Here is a 14,242-nt window from a genome sequence, read left to right as displayed (position 1 = left end):
ATATATCACAGGCGCAGATTTGTGCTATAAATCACAAATGTTCTGTCTTAAGATGAGCACTAGAAGAAGGTATCAAATAAATCGTTGAAAAGGGTTGATAAAACCCCTTTTGGGGATGACTCAATTTCAGGTTTGATTGTCGCACCTTCTTGGAAACTGGAAAAGATTGTTTGGGTTTAACCTTAAATAACTGATCGTGAAATCGCTTTTAATTAAATTTAAGTAAAATTGTCTTCTATTTGTGTTGATTTGCTTTACTAATATATTTATTTAAATTTAGCAATGCATCATTGAAATTAAGCATATATTTATTAATGTTAAATTGGTTGCCAATATTGCTGTTCTAGTAAAAGTTAATTATGTTGCTAAACATTTATTTTGATGTGAATAACTTAATTAATAATGTGTCGATATTACCATATAAAAAAATAATACTAATAAATCCCAATTAATTAATGCCTTAAGTAAAATCTATAAGGAAAAAACAGTGGCTATTTGTGAAGGTATTTCAAATAACGAGAGATAGCGAGTCATCATAATAAAATGCTATGGTTTAAATCCTGTACAAATAATTTATTTTTGCAAATTTGATATACGCAGTGCGACAATTTATATTTATAAACAATGTTTATATAGGCACTTGACTTGAACGTTAACGTGAACATTTCACGGTCAAGCAATGAGATTTTCATCATCGCATGCTGTTCTGTTGTTTCATGACCGCAGTTGTGCCCTTAAACGGCCCTTATAAATTACTCTCGGGAGTTGTGCATGAAAATTGTGTATGTACATAATATAAAGAAACACTCAAATAATAATACTTCATTGTATATCTAATCCACTTTATTAAACGAACACGAACGGGCGCGTGCTTCACTCTCTTGTATTATCAACATTCGTAAGTTTTAAACGAGCAACTTAAAGTTTTCGCTTTGGTATATCGTCTAGTCACGTAATGGAATATAATTATGTACAGAACAACGAGTTTTTGATAGTTGCGCGAGAGTTTCCAAAATTTAACCATCCGTTAGTAATTATGGTATAATGATGCTGTGTGCCAAATTCGTGATTAAATTACTGCCTTAATCGCTAATTGATTTCGGTGCTATCGATATCGTCTCTCGGTGACTTTTCTGCTGATAGGACGTTTGTGATTTATGACGCGAATCTGATGCCCAGATATATATTATGCATTCATATATCGGAGCGATAAATTTGAATCGCAATGGAACGATAGAGAGGTTCTGAATAAAAAAAGAACAATTTCGAACCAAAGCTTGGCTCAAAGTTTTACTGGGTTGAAACCATATCAAGTTTTTATTGAAAAGATGAAATAAATTAATTTAATCGAACGGCTTACTATGAAGCTTTAAAATGTCTTTTCAAAGTTATTAATTTATATTAGGTAATAGCTAAATTTAACATTTTTATTTATCAATACATACTTCTTCAGTTTGATATGAAAACATTCATTTTTAATACTTCTATGAGAGATCCAATCCTTTTTTTTATTTTATACATAGTTAATTTACATTATTTTATTAGTAGTTGCTCTATAAGCTGTTATTTAAGAATGTTGTTTTATTTTATCTGCTGTAATTTTTTACATTTTTTGTTAAAAAAAGTCGATATAAGAACTCAAGAAGATTGAAAAAGCTTTTGATTAAGTTCATCACGCTTAAATAAATGGATTTGGGTTTTCATCTAAAATTTTTTTATGTCATCCATATGTTCCATATGACAAACAAAAGTCGTTTAAATATATTGCCACATCAGGAATTCCCCAAGGTTATTATCTCGACACATTGATTTTCTTCTGGTAAATTTATTTGTAAATCTAAATTGTTACTTTTCGCCTATGACAATTTTTTTTTTAAATATTCCATTGAGGGTTTCAAACAACTTTAATTCAATGTGTGTGATTATCAGATAATGTATTACAACTATTCAATTCTAGAGCAAGAACATTTTTATTTGATTATGAAATAGAAAATATAGCAAAAAAATATTTCAGAATCACTCTTATTTCATCTTTTGTCCGCGAGGGTGGGATCATTTTAATATATAAATTTGCTTATCGTAAAAACACATGAAACGGCTCACTCGTCCCAATATATTGTTAACAGCAAAAATGCGTTTCTATTGTGAGTTGAAGGACTAACAGAACCATTATGAAGTGCTTACCATTGCCAACTCTCGCGGATTATAAATTTGAAAGCATCATAAAATTTTGAAGGAGAAGTATTTATTTATCAGCAGAATTTTCATATTTGCAAAAGTAAAAAATAAATAATTTTTTTACTTCTAAATTGCCAATATTTATTAATTATCCAATCAAATTATTTGTTCTGTATAATTAATATAAAAATTGCATTGGAATATTAAAAAATCTGCTTACACTTCTTGCCAACCAGCAACCGATGGATAGCGAGCAAGACTAATGATCATAAATCACTGACGGTAGATAATAACAAAATACTTGAATTCCGTTTTTTTGTGTACAACCGTCCCCCGAGTATGTTGTGTGTATTTTTGGTAAAAACTTTTTTTTTTGTTAAACGTTTGAGAATGCCGAAAGAAAATGCGTCATAAAAATTGCATTGGAATATTAAAAAAAATCTGTTTACACTTCTCGCCAACCAGCAACCGATGGATAGCGAGCAACACTAACGATCATAAGTCACTGACGGTAAATAATAACAAAATACTTAAATTCCGTTTTTTTGTATACAACCGTCCCCCGAGTATGACGTGTGTATTTTTTGAAAAAACTTTTTAAAGGAAATGCAATTGCAATGCAAAATGCAATACATTGCGGAACAATACTTTCGAACTGTTAAATATAGATTTTTAGTCTCTTATCAAAACGCCGCTCTCACTACTCACTTAATCTGTAAATGGGTTTTGCGAAATAGAAGAATAGCCGGAAAATTTTTCATCTTGAAAATTGTATGAGATATATATTTCATACGGAGAAGTGTGTTATTATTTTGTAAATATTTGTGATTTATTTTTGGTTCGAATTGAACTTTTTTTATTACATTAATTTAACTGTTCTGTATTTGTATAATTAATAACAAAAAAAAGATAAGTTTTAATGTATATTAATTTTTTAATTGCGAGAAGAAAGCTATAGTACAATTTAAAACTGCATCTAAGTTATTATAAAATTTATAACATTAAGCAGACCAAGTTTTTATTAAGCATATATATTTCTCTATAGTCTAGATTTTTGTCTAAACTATCTGTTTAAATTGTAGTTTTTATGAATTTTACAACTTAGTAAAATGAGTATTTATATACTTATTATTATTATTTCGAAATGTCACAACATTTCTAATAAATTACATTACCCACTTATTTATATTGAAGTAATTGAGAGTATTCTAAATATACTACTTGGTTTTAATTTATTCTATCTGAGAAGTTTTATATGGATACTAAATTTGTATCCAAGTATATAAAGTGGAAGGGTAAATGTGCAAATCTTGAGTGATTGCGGATTTTCAGACGCCCGAAGCGCGAAAATTCATTTGCTCTCGTCATGGGCAGCTCGCGGTGAGGGTAAACAAATTATACATATCCCAGTGGCGGTTTGCTTTTCAACAATTCCAAAAGTTCCCTCACCTAAACAACCAAACAGATAAGAGACTCGGGCTGCGCTCCGAGATAATCCTTTGAGGCAATATGCAAATAATGCTCTTATTATTTCTAGGTTAGATGCGAGAAATGGCTCTGAGATGGGACAAATTGTCGCCGGAGGAATTTCAGCAGCTGCAGGATTTAGCCGAGTGTAAGTATTACACATGCATATACATACCTAATATCAATTATAACTTTTGTGGGTTTAGTCAACTTTGCCAACGGAGAATAAACGCAATTATTAACCGTACTGGAAGTCGTCCAAGTTGCCAACGCGTTTATTATATTTTTCTTTGCTTATCGTTTGCGTGGATTGAATAAATTTACTCTCTTTCTATTGCAGATTCGAATCGTCAACTTCAACAAGTGCTACAAGAGTTTTGCGCGGCGAGAGGACAAAGTCCCGACGGGGTATGTCTTTGTAATATTCATAAGTTATTTCTGTATATTCATATTTACTTTGAACTTTGAACTAAAGAGTACATACATATAATAAAAGCTTTCGAGTGAATTTTCGCGAAGGGTCGTACATTTTGCTTTTTTGGTAAATGCAAAATTACATTAGATGATTGACTTGACATAATTCATATTAAAAGTTAAAATATAAACATGATATATCATTCTTTACAATAACCATATAGAAAATAATATTTTTCCTACAATTTGAATTATATTAAAATATTATTAAAATATTCATTTATTTTTATTAAAAAAAAACAGTTGAATAGATATTCATATAAACTAATTTAATTCATTGATTTGTAAAAAGCATTAAAGCTGATGTAACATGTTTTGATTCAATATACTTTGTTTTGCTACAATTCTCAGGTTTTATCTATTAGTATTTTATTGTATCATATATTATATAGTCTCTATATTTATGTGAAATATTAATATAAACCTTTCTGAATTGATTGATCTCGATTATAATTTAAATAATTTAAATTAATTCATTTTAACCCTTGAGTTTTAGTTGCTAGGCAGTGTCACCGCTTAATATTTTACATTAAAAATACCTATAAAAATTTTTTTTGGCAGCAAAATCGTTAGAATCCAGTTCATAAAAATGGGTATTAGATTATATCGGTGTATATCCACCTGTTGATTCCGAACTCGCGTATGACGGACAGCCCCGAACAATCAATCAAAGCGAACCGGAAAAAATATCTATACACCCAGGACATTTATTATTAAAAGGCAAAGGGGAGGGCTGTTTGTCAACGGCGACATCCATTGGCGACGAGTGATGTGGCATTAATGAGCGGGCAAAAAAATCGCCAGTGCGTTTGCACCACTCAAAGGTCGAGGCTGACGTCACCCCCAAAAACCCCATTGAGCGAGAGGTCACCCTCCTCAGACTCCCGCCTCCTACTCCGTAATCTCTCCCCCTGGTATTCCATAACATAAACATCCCAAAAGGGCAAAGGGCACGGACATTAGGGCAGATTACTAAACATCACATAATATCGTGGAAGAACAGTTTTGATTATAGAGGAATTCTCGCGTGCATACACGACACGCCGTTGGTTAAAATAACTCATTAGAAGTTAATCGTGTGGATTAATTCGATCCAACCATATCAACAAACGTTTGTGTAGAAGTGAAATGGCGGAATAAACTGCATAAATTTGAACCACGTATTGCGCAAGTTAATAGTAAAGCATTTGCATAATACGTTATTTATTTATTCACTAATGTATCCTAAAAAATCTCATTTCAATAGTAAATATTGAATGTTTTGAGAAAATGACATGTTTATTATTTTCGTGGGATCATATTAAATCAAAATTATAAAGATAAACCATTTTTTTTAAATAAAATTATGTTTAAAGTTTACAATATTATACTTATAATATAATTTGTCATTCAATTTTAGTGTTATGTTAAATAATATGACTCTAATATGTGTCGTCGGAAAGTTAATTTGAACCCTGGTCCCTCATTATAACTACGTACGGTGAAAACTTAAACCCGAGTCAGGGCACAACACTATTTGTATGTACATATGTACTGAATTAAAACAATAATTTACCTTCTATTCTTAAGCGTTGAAAGGTGTTTTACCATATTTTTCATTGGAATGGAATATTTTTTATTACTGTGTATATTTTATTTTGTTTTTAAATTTGTCATATCGACTAAATGTCACGATCAGGTGTTGATTCTCATATTAAATTAAAACCATCATCTTAAAAATAATATAACCGGTAACAATGATAAGTATATAAGATAAATAAAAACGACTTGTTCCTATCACCGCGTAAGATATAAACAAAGCAATTTTAAAAATAACTTGGAAAAATAGAATATATCCGCATAAGCAACAAATTAATTTGACATTTTCACTTTACTCAAGACTCAATTACACAGTTGATAACCTTTATTCATATAGCTAGCGAATGGTAGTAGCAATTAATTTGCAAATTAAAAGAGTTCTATCTGTGTTTGACGTCTGAAAAAGACAGTTTTTCTTTGCTTTAAAAAAAAGCAATGCGTGTTTCAATATATAAACAAAGTTGAATTTAATTTAAGACTATTTTGGCATATTCAAATTTTCACAATTAAATTAATTTACAACTTAACTGACAGCTTTTGAATTAAAATCTAAATTATTTTTATTATGTTCCATAAAAGTTGCTGTAATTTTCTTACAGATTAGCCTTATTTGTCATGACATTCTAAATACATATTGTAACATTTAAATATAGTGACTTGTACATAAACACGAAAGACATGACACACGAGCATCCAAAGTCCCACGAGTAGTGCCTGCGGACCTAGCAGCCGTCGAGAAGTACGCCTACATTTTACGATTCATTCTAACCTATGTGGTGGAGATACGGCGATCTATCACAACGGTATATATATAACGGGACACAAATACGTATTAGTCTGGTTTAGAAAAAAAAATAAATGTAAAAAATAAAATAGATAAAAATGATAAATTCAAGTATGTTTTTTACTTAAAACAAAAAAAAAACACTTTTTTGTAGATTATTGTAATTAAATAATACATTATTATATATTTGTTTAATTTGTACATATATTTTTGAGTTTCAGTTTTTCATATAAAAACTTTCTCTTATATAATATTATAAAATAATTCTGCCTCGATTCGTTCCGGGGATAAATTACTACGAATTTTCAACTTTTTCGTAATTTATCTCGAGTTTCAAGTTGCAAAATATACAACATTGAAAAAAAACGCTATTTTGTTATTAAATTAAATAATAAAAAAACACATTTATAAATAATCTTGTACTAACTTTTACAAACTATTTTTGTAGGTAGAACCCCGCACCTGATTCTTGCCTCGTAACATGCACTGCTAGAATCTAGTTGGGGTAGCTAGTGTTTCTTCTCGAGAAAAATGGCAAAACAAAAATTCTCATTTCTCTAGAACTTTTATTAAGCATTTTTTATTATATAAAATTAAATTTGTACGAATATTTTTAAAAGGTGTGCAACCCCTGCCCTTTTTATAACGCTGCACAAAGGCGAGTTCATGCCTTTAGGAGGCCATGAGGTTTTAATAGGGGTCTGGGAATGAGAAAAAAATGTTTATAAATTGTTGACACTCGTACTAGCCTTATTTTTGCTATTAATAAAAGAAGAAACATTTACGAAGGTGTTCGTGCCAGATGTTTAAAAATATACATACTTTCTCGGAAGTAAGAAATTATTTAAATAAGCACAATTTTTTTCGATTTTCTATCACTTTAACCGGCCGGCGGATTTATCTTTGCTTTGGTGATCTAAAAACCCGCTCCGAAAAGAATAAGTTACGCATGGTTACCGGCAGTATGCAAATCGATTTACGGCTATTTTTTAGATAATTCGAACGGTTTTTGTGTATTGTTTTTAGCAACAGCTGTTATTGACAATTTTCTCACGATTGTTAATGAGAGCCGAAGGGACCTTAAATTTTTTATTCAAACAATTGGAAAATATCAATTCTGAGCTAAGATCGAAAATTCAACGGGCAATTAAAGAGAAATTATATAATCGGAGAAACGAAACATGAATGTCATTAATTTTTTAACAAAATTTATTTAACAAAAAAATGACTATATTTGATTCTATTTAATATGGCATGTGTTTTTTAAAGGGTTTTTTAAGAATATAATAATATGTTATAATATATTTGCAATACTTTACTGTTTACCATACATTTTTCATTCATAAAAATTCCTCGAGAATTCTAGAGAAATTTGAGAAGTGAAGTCATGAATTCTCATTTCTCAAGAAGTTCATCAAGAAATCAAAATGCCAGAGTGCAACCTACCTAGATCATATTGTTAGCTCTGACGACGGTTGGCCTATATATTCAAACTGCTCAAAAGAGTGATAGGAAGTAAGAGGCTTAAAAAGAGGTTCAAATACAATGAAAAAGTGCAGCAGGCGGTGTATAAATGGAGAATTATTAAATTTAAGCTTTTCAATAAAATAAATCAAGCTGTGTTGTTTTAAGTTATATTTATATCGATAAGAATCGTGTTGATGTAAATAAAATTTCGTAAATTGATGCGAAGATCCGCGTAAATTTAGGCGATAAATTTAATCTTTTACCTATGCAAAATAACTTTTTGCATGTCTTATGGTTATCAGCTTTCTGAATTATGGAACAGAACAGCAACAGCAGTAAAATCGTAAATATAACGACCTTATTGTAAAGGTAATAAAACTCGATAGGCACGTGCCTGACTTTCCATTTTAAAGGCCAATGTCGCCAAGTGCACGGTTATGTCCTAAAAGGCAAATTTTGGCAAGCGCCCAGAAGCATCACTGTGATTCTTCCCGTTACTCAAACTCGATAACTAAATTAACGTCTCGGTGCTTATTACCATCTTTGATATCTTCGATCCTTTTTATCGAATTATCTACAGTTATTGAATTTTCATATTTTTGTACATCCGTGCTATTTTAGGCGAGAGTTTTTCTTTTGAAACAATAAATTGTAATTTAGTCATAGTAAAAAACATTACAGAAATTAGTACAAAATACATTTTATGAATGTATTCTTAGCATTATCAGCAATTAACTAAAAAGTTTTCCGCATATTTCCTTCCGTTAAATAATCAAGTTATTTAAATAAATATTTTTAGTAATTTAATTGATTTAAAGTTGGGTTGTTATTTGATCTAGTTTATAATTATTTATATTATCAAAGATAAAGACAAAGCACATACAAACGCGTAGGACTTTAATATTATATACAATAGCTTTATTTATACCAAAAACAATTAAGCAGAAGCAACAAGGTCTCTCATATTGTATTTTAAGAAAATCTCACAATTAATATGTTTACTAATGTTTAATTTCTCAGAAAATGTTTATTATTTAAAACAAATACACGTCATACCTTATATATTAAATGTCATGTAGTGCCCGCCTGTCTGTCATTTATCAAGAGATTTTCTCAAAGTCTCTAATAAGATTCAAAACTTGAAACACACTGATTACCTAAGTAGCTTATTTATAGCCAACAATTTAATAAATATCAATATTTTAAATTTTAGTTCATATTTTATTAAACGTGTAAGCAAATGTTTATTTTACCAATATCAGTCGAATATTAAATATATATGGGTTGCCTTTTTCTATCAATGTCACATTGGGGATTGTGGAATTCAAATCATAGGAGAAACTAGGTCAATCTCGTAGATAAAAGCTAGGATAGACGGCACTATATTTTTGTTAATCCAAAGGACGTGTAGAATCAACATAAATAAACAAGTAGAATAAATTGGTTTTGATATACAATTAGTTTTAGTTTGAAATAAATAAATTTCAATGGACGTATAATATACAACAATATATTATATTATCTTTGTTAGTTACCCAAAAAGATTATTTATTTATTTACAGTAATTATTCCGTTGCAACATGAGTTACAACATGGTAAACGAGTCACTATGATTAAAAAAATTCATCTGTGAGATTAAGATAAGCTAGGAAAACATAATTTGTGTTAATTGAATATACCTATCTATAATTTAAATTTTTCAAACACAATAAAAATATAAATTTCAAGCCCATATCTATTGTTATAGCTGATAATCATAGTACAAAATAAGAAAATTAGTACAATCAATTAAAAGTTTTACGACTTTCAGCTGCAAGTTTCGGAGAGAGTCCTAGAGAGTCGCGATCGCGTCCCTTATTCTTATCTCAGCGCTTAAGAACACTCTTCTAGCATGAGCTATTCAGCTTCTCAACGAGCTTACCAAACACACGGATGTTTACGGCAATAGCTATGAGGAGCAAAAAAATATCTGGTTAAAATGCTTAAATATATTAAGTGCGCACCAAATTAAAAAAAAAATATGCTATACTTATTGTTTGTAAAATATTATCATCATGACGCATTGGATTAACCTGTCAAATTTGTATAAAAAAAATAAATTAAAATATAGAATTCAAAAGCTAGTGGACTTTTTGTTGTATACAATAAAATTTTAAGCACGCATAGTTCATAAAAATGCATGTTCCAAAAAATTGAATTACGTCTGTTTCCAAAACACATATTGTTTCAAAAACATAGTATATTATTCAATATTTATTTATTGTTTTTAATGTAATTTTCTATTTTTTGTTGTTGTTTATGTATGTGTTGATATAGGTATAGGCTTAATTTAAAGATGCATTAATGGGGCGGACCGGGCAAGGACGAAAATTTGACTACTGTCAACCCGCTGTGGTGCTGCTCTGTTATGAAGCATACAATAATTTTCCTACAAGCCAAGGGTTCTAATAAACTCTGGCGTTATACTTTTTGAGCTGATAGCTGCTGATATTGCCTGAAAAATATAATTTTTCTAAAGCGATTAGAAACGTGTAATAATACAATAATTAATATATACCTTAAAAAGTTTTTATCGCGTTTTCTCATATTAAAATGGTTCCAAGAAACATTGTTATTATCTATGGGTGGCAAAAGTTAGACCAAGCGCTTCAGAACTTTTTGCTTTTATTACAAAAAAATATTAACAATATTAGATAATAATTAAATATTCTCAATGATAAAATAGACAATGAACGTTGTTAGTTTTTGTTGATAACAATTATCGTATTATTGATGTAAAATATTAATTATAATAGAGATTGATATTAAAAAAAATTGTTTTAACCCAATTTAATTAATTTTGACATTAATAATATGATACTTTGCGGTTTTGTGTATTTGTATATTTAATGAACACGTTTTTGTGATAAAATCAGTATTCGTTTTAAGATTTCATATTTTACATTATGTTTCATAATATAATGTTTTATTTTATTATATTATACATTTGCGTGCTACACGTAAAAATATAAATCACGCAAATTTATTGCTTTCGTATTAATATAAAGATATATTACACGCTATTTTGTGTCTTATTGAGATTAATATATTATTTTATTCAACTAAATTATTACGTAATATTTTTGTGTTTTATAATAATGTAACAAATTAGACCGTTGTCTTTCATTCATGATTCAGCGCCAAAGAAGAAAAAAAATCTTTGGACGAAATCTTACACACAAAAAATCCATATATAATTTTTCGCACAGTGCTATCTAAAAGATTTACGCGCAAATATAAATCAAGCCATGGAAACGGCGATGGGAACGAAAATAGATGATTTTATTATTAAATTTATGCTTTGAATTTATTATTTACGACATATGAAAAATCTATGAGTTGTCGGCGAAAGATATTTATATAATTAACGCGGGAATATTTTGTATTTTTGTTTGGCTTCTAATTCCAAATATATCCCTATCTATATGAACATGTAAACACGTATATCTATTTATATTCCAGAACACATGGCATCTACTCCGGTTTATGAGTAACATTATATTATTATTCTTTCAGCAGCTTGTATTTATTTAATACATAATGTAGACGTGATAATAATTTCAATAATTAAAAATGTTTTTTTTTTTAATAAAATAACAATAATAAATTGTTTGGAATGTAAATGAAATATTTTTGATATAATCCATTCCACTATAAAAAACAGAGATTGTGTACAAATTAAACAATTGGAATCAGATTTATACATTTAAGCCTTGTTTATACAGCATTGTGAAATAGCGGATTTATTACGGCTTTAAAAGAAAACAGATCGTTAATCCGTTATTGTTTTGCTTCGGAAAAACGAGCACATTCGGTCGTCTAAATTTAGCATTCCAAAATCAAACATTTGAACCAAAAGATCAATGTTTTCTGCCAGCATTGACATACAGCAAATATAGTTGGCACATGGTTTCAGAAAATTGTGGATAAATTAAAGATATATCAAAGACTTTCATTGAAAAACGACTATGTCCTAAAATATTATTTACCTGAAGAGAAATAACTGCTACATCAAAAACAACTAGTTTTAAACTGAAAAAAATATTAAGAAAAATTGGAATGTCGATACATTTTTTCTTTAAGACAGTTCAGATTAATTTTATTAGTATAGTAGATAAACATATATTGATTTATGATCGATAATATTTTTTATTAGTGACATCTAGAATCAATATCGAAATTTATTGTTTTTTCAAATTTCTTTTACATACATATGTAAAACGTTTTATATTACACTGCATTAAAAAAAAATATTGTATTAATACTTAAATAGTCTAAACATTGTTGTATAAAAATACCAGAAGTTAATATACATACAGTGGTGTCTTGACCCTCGGTTTCATATCCTAATGATCAATTAAAATAAAATTAAGTAAGGTCGTACTTAATGGTCTTTCTTTGTTGTAAGTTGTCACTGATTTTTAGTCTGGTGTCTTACTAATTATTTAATAGTTATTGATTGAGTTAACGTATTACGTTAGCCTCGATCATATTGCAATGGAAAGATTCACATTATATAAATGTATGTGGGGGTTGATTTAGTTAGTTAGCCTGAAACTACACGATACATTGGCAACTCACTTTTTTTGGCGACTGTTGGCGCTCGCTGATCTTCTTCTTTATAACAAACTTTTATAACCATGCCAAACTATAAGCAGCTGTTTACCTGCATCCATAACAACTCTTTATTACACTATTTAAAAATAAATAAATAAATACTTTTTTTTAATTAAAATAGGTAAATATTTACATATGTATGTATATAAATATTTACGATTTTCTCGAGCGAGAACAGTAAAAAATGACTTACTATAAAAAGATAAATGTTTTTTTTTCATATTAGCAATATTTTTCTACCTCTTTAATACAATAATATGATGAAACCAGTCTATGAAAATTTCTTTAGTCGACTAGGTTTTCATATAACAGGTAATCTTAAAATATTTTTTGAGTTTTAATTGTTGTAAACAAATTAATTTTAATTTGATTTTTTAATTCCAAACAGCATTTACAGCAAGTAAAAGTGTAACTAGATCTCTAAATACCCTGAAACGAGATTAGTTATATATGTAATTAATTAGTAGTTCAATTTTTTTTTTCAATTTAATCGACAAGAAACATTTTGTCAAAAGTTTTTTCGTGTGAGATTTTCATATTATATATGTGCAATGTCAGTGTGTGCAGTGTGCAATGTCAATCAGCTTTTTTTGTCCCGTTAAACATTGTCATTCATGATGAATTTAGACCTCATACAAATGACATTACAAAAGAGAGACGTGCCATACTACAAAAGAGTAGCGTTAACAATGCAAATAAAATTCGTGCAGGACACGCAATATTGCACAATAGCCACTAATAATCACCTTATTTCGCAGCGATAAAAACTCAATCTCTTGTATGGAAAAAAACACATGCCATCAATTTCCTTTGTTTTTTTGACCCATTGAAATATAAATTTAAAAAATGACAATACATTGTCGTTCATGATGAATTTAGACCTCATACAAATGACAATAAATGGCTTTAAATAAAAAAAAATATACATGCCATACTACAAACGAGTAGCGTTAACAATGTATATAAAATCGTGCAGGACACGCAATATTGCACAATAGCCATTAATAACCACATAATTCCGCAACGATCCCTTATAAGAAAAAAGCCATGAATTTATTTTGTTTTTTTACCCCTTGGTTAACGATTCTCATAATAGTCACATATGAAGCCGCTTTCTTTGATAGACATCAACATTTTAAGGGTGTGTTTCTGGAGAGACTCCTATTTGTACTTAATTATCTTTGTTAGCGATTTATCACAGCTTCTTTGAACTATGAATATAAAATATGTGTCACATCGAGCAAAGTATTACAGACAGAGCATCAAGAGAGCACTAGAAGAGCATTGACAGAGCACATAGAGACATAATCACACCATTCAGAAGAATGTTTTCCTTAGTTAAGACAAATAAAACGCGCGAGTCGTGCTTTCACAAATTACCCCACAACCGACACGTATAGTTGTTAATAAGTGGACTATCAGCATTTTTCATACGTTTCCCATATCGGTCATAAATATGCATAATGGTGGTCATAAAGCGGAAGGATCATCATTATTTCTCGCATTTCCCATTGTCGGCGGCCGTTTCTCGGAACGCAAAGCCCATTTGTCCGGAGCCTTCCTCTTCGGCCCTTTTTCGTCATTATGTGTTATACAGATTATATAATAATATACGTAAGGACCGACGATAAGATAATA

General features: G+C 29.4%; 1 protein-coding gene across 2 annotated transcripts in view; it reads left to right on the top strand.

Moving 5' to 3' along the window:
• Dgk (diacyl glycerol kinase 1) overlaps positions 1-14,242 on the top strand; it is a 97,711-nt gene that overhangs the window by 41,332 nt on the left and 42,137 nt on the right. For both annotated transcript variants that reach the window (XM_088183099.1, XM_088183097.1), the window contains exons 2-3: positions 3,716-3,793; positions 3,986-4,053. In XM_088183099.1, the coding sequence (XP_088039225.1) occupies positions 3,721-3,793; positions 3,986-4,053 (141 nt within the window). In that variant the 5' untranslated portion in view covers positions 3,716-3,720. The remainder of the gene's footprint in view (positions 1-3,715; positions 3,794-3,985; positions 4,054-14,242) is intronic.

This window comes from Plectrocnemia conspersa, unplaced genomic scaffold (genome assembly GCF_051122295.1).
Source record: "Plectrocnemia conspersa isolate PC_06_02 unplaced genomic scaffold, ASM5112229v1 ptg000003l, whole genome shotgun sequence".
NCBI lineage: Eukaryota > Metazoa > Arthropoda > Insecta > Trichoptera > Polycentropodidae > Plectrocnemia > Plectrocnemia conspersa.
This window is presented reverse-complemented; position numbering and strand designations above follow the sequence as displayed.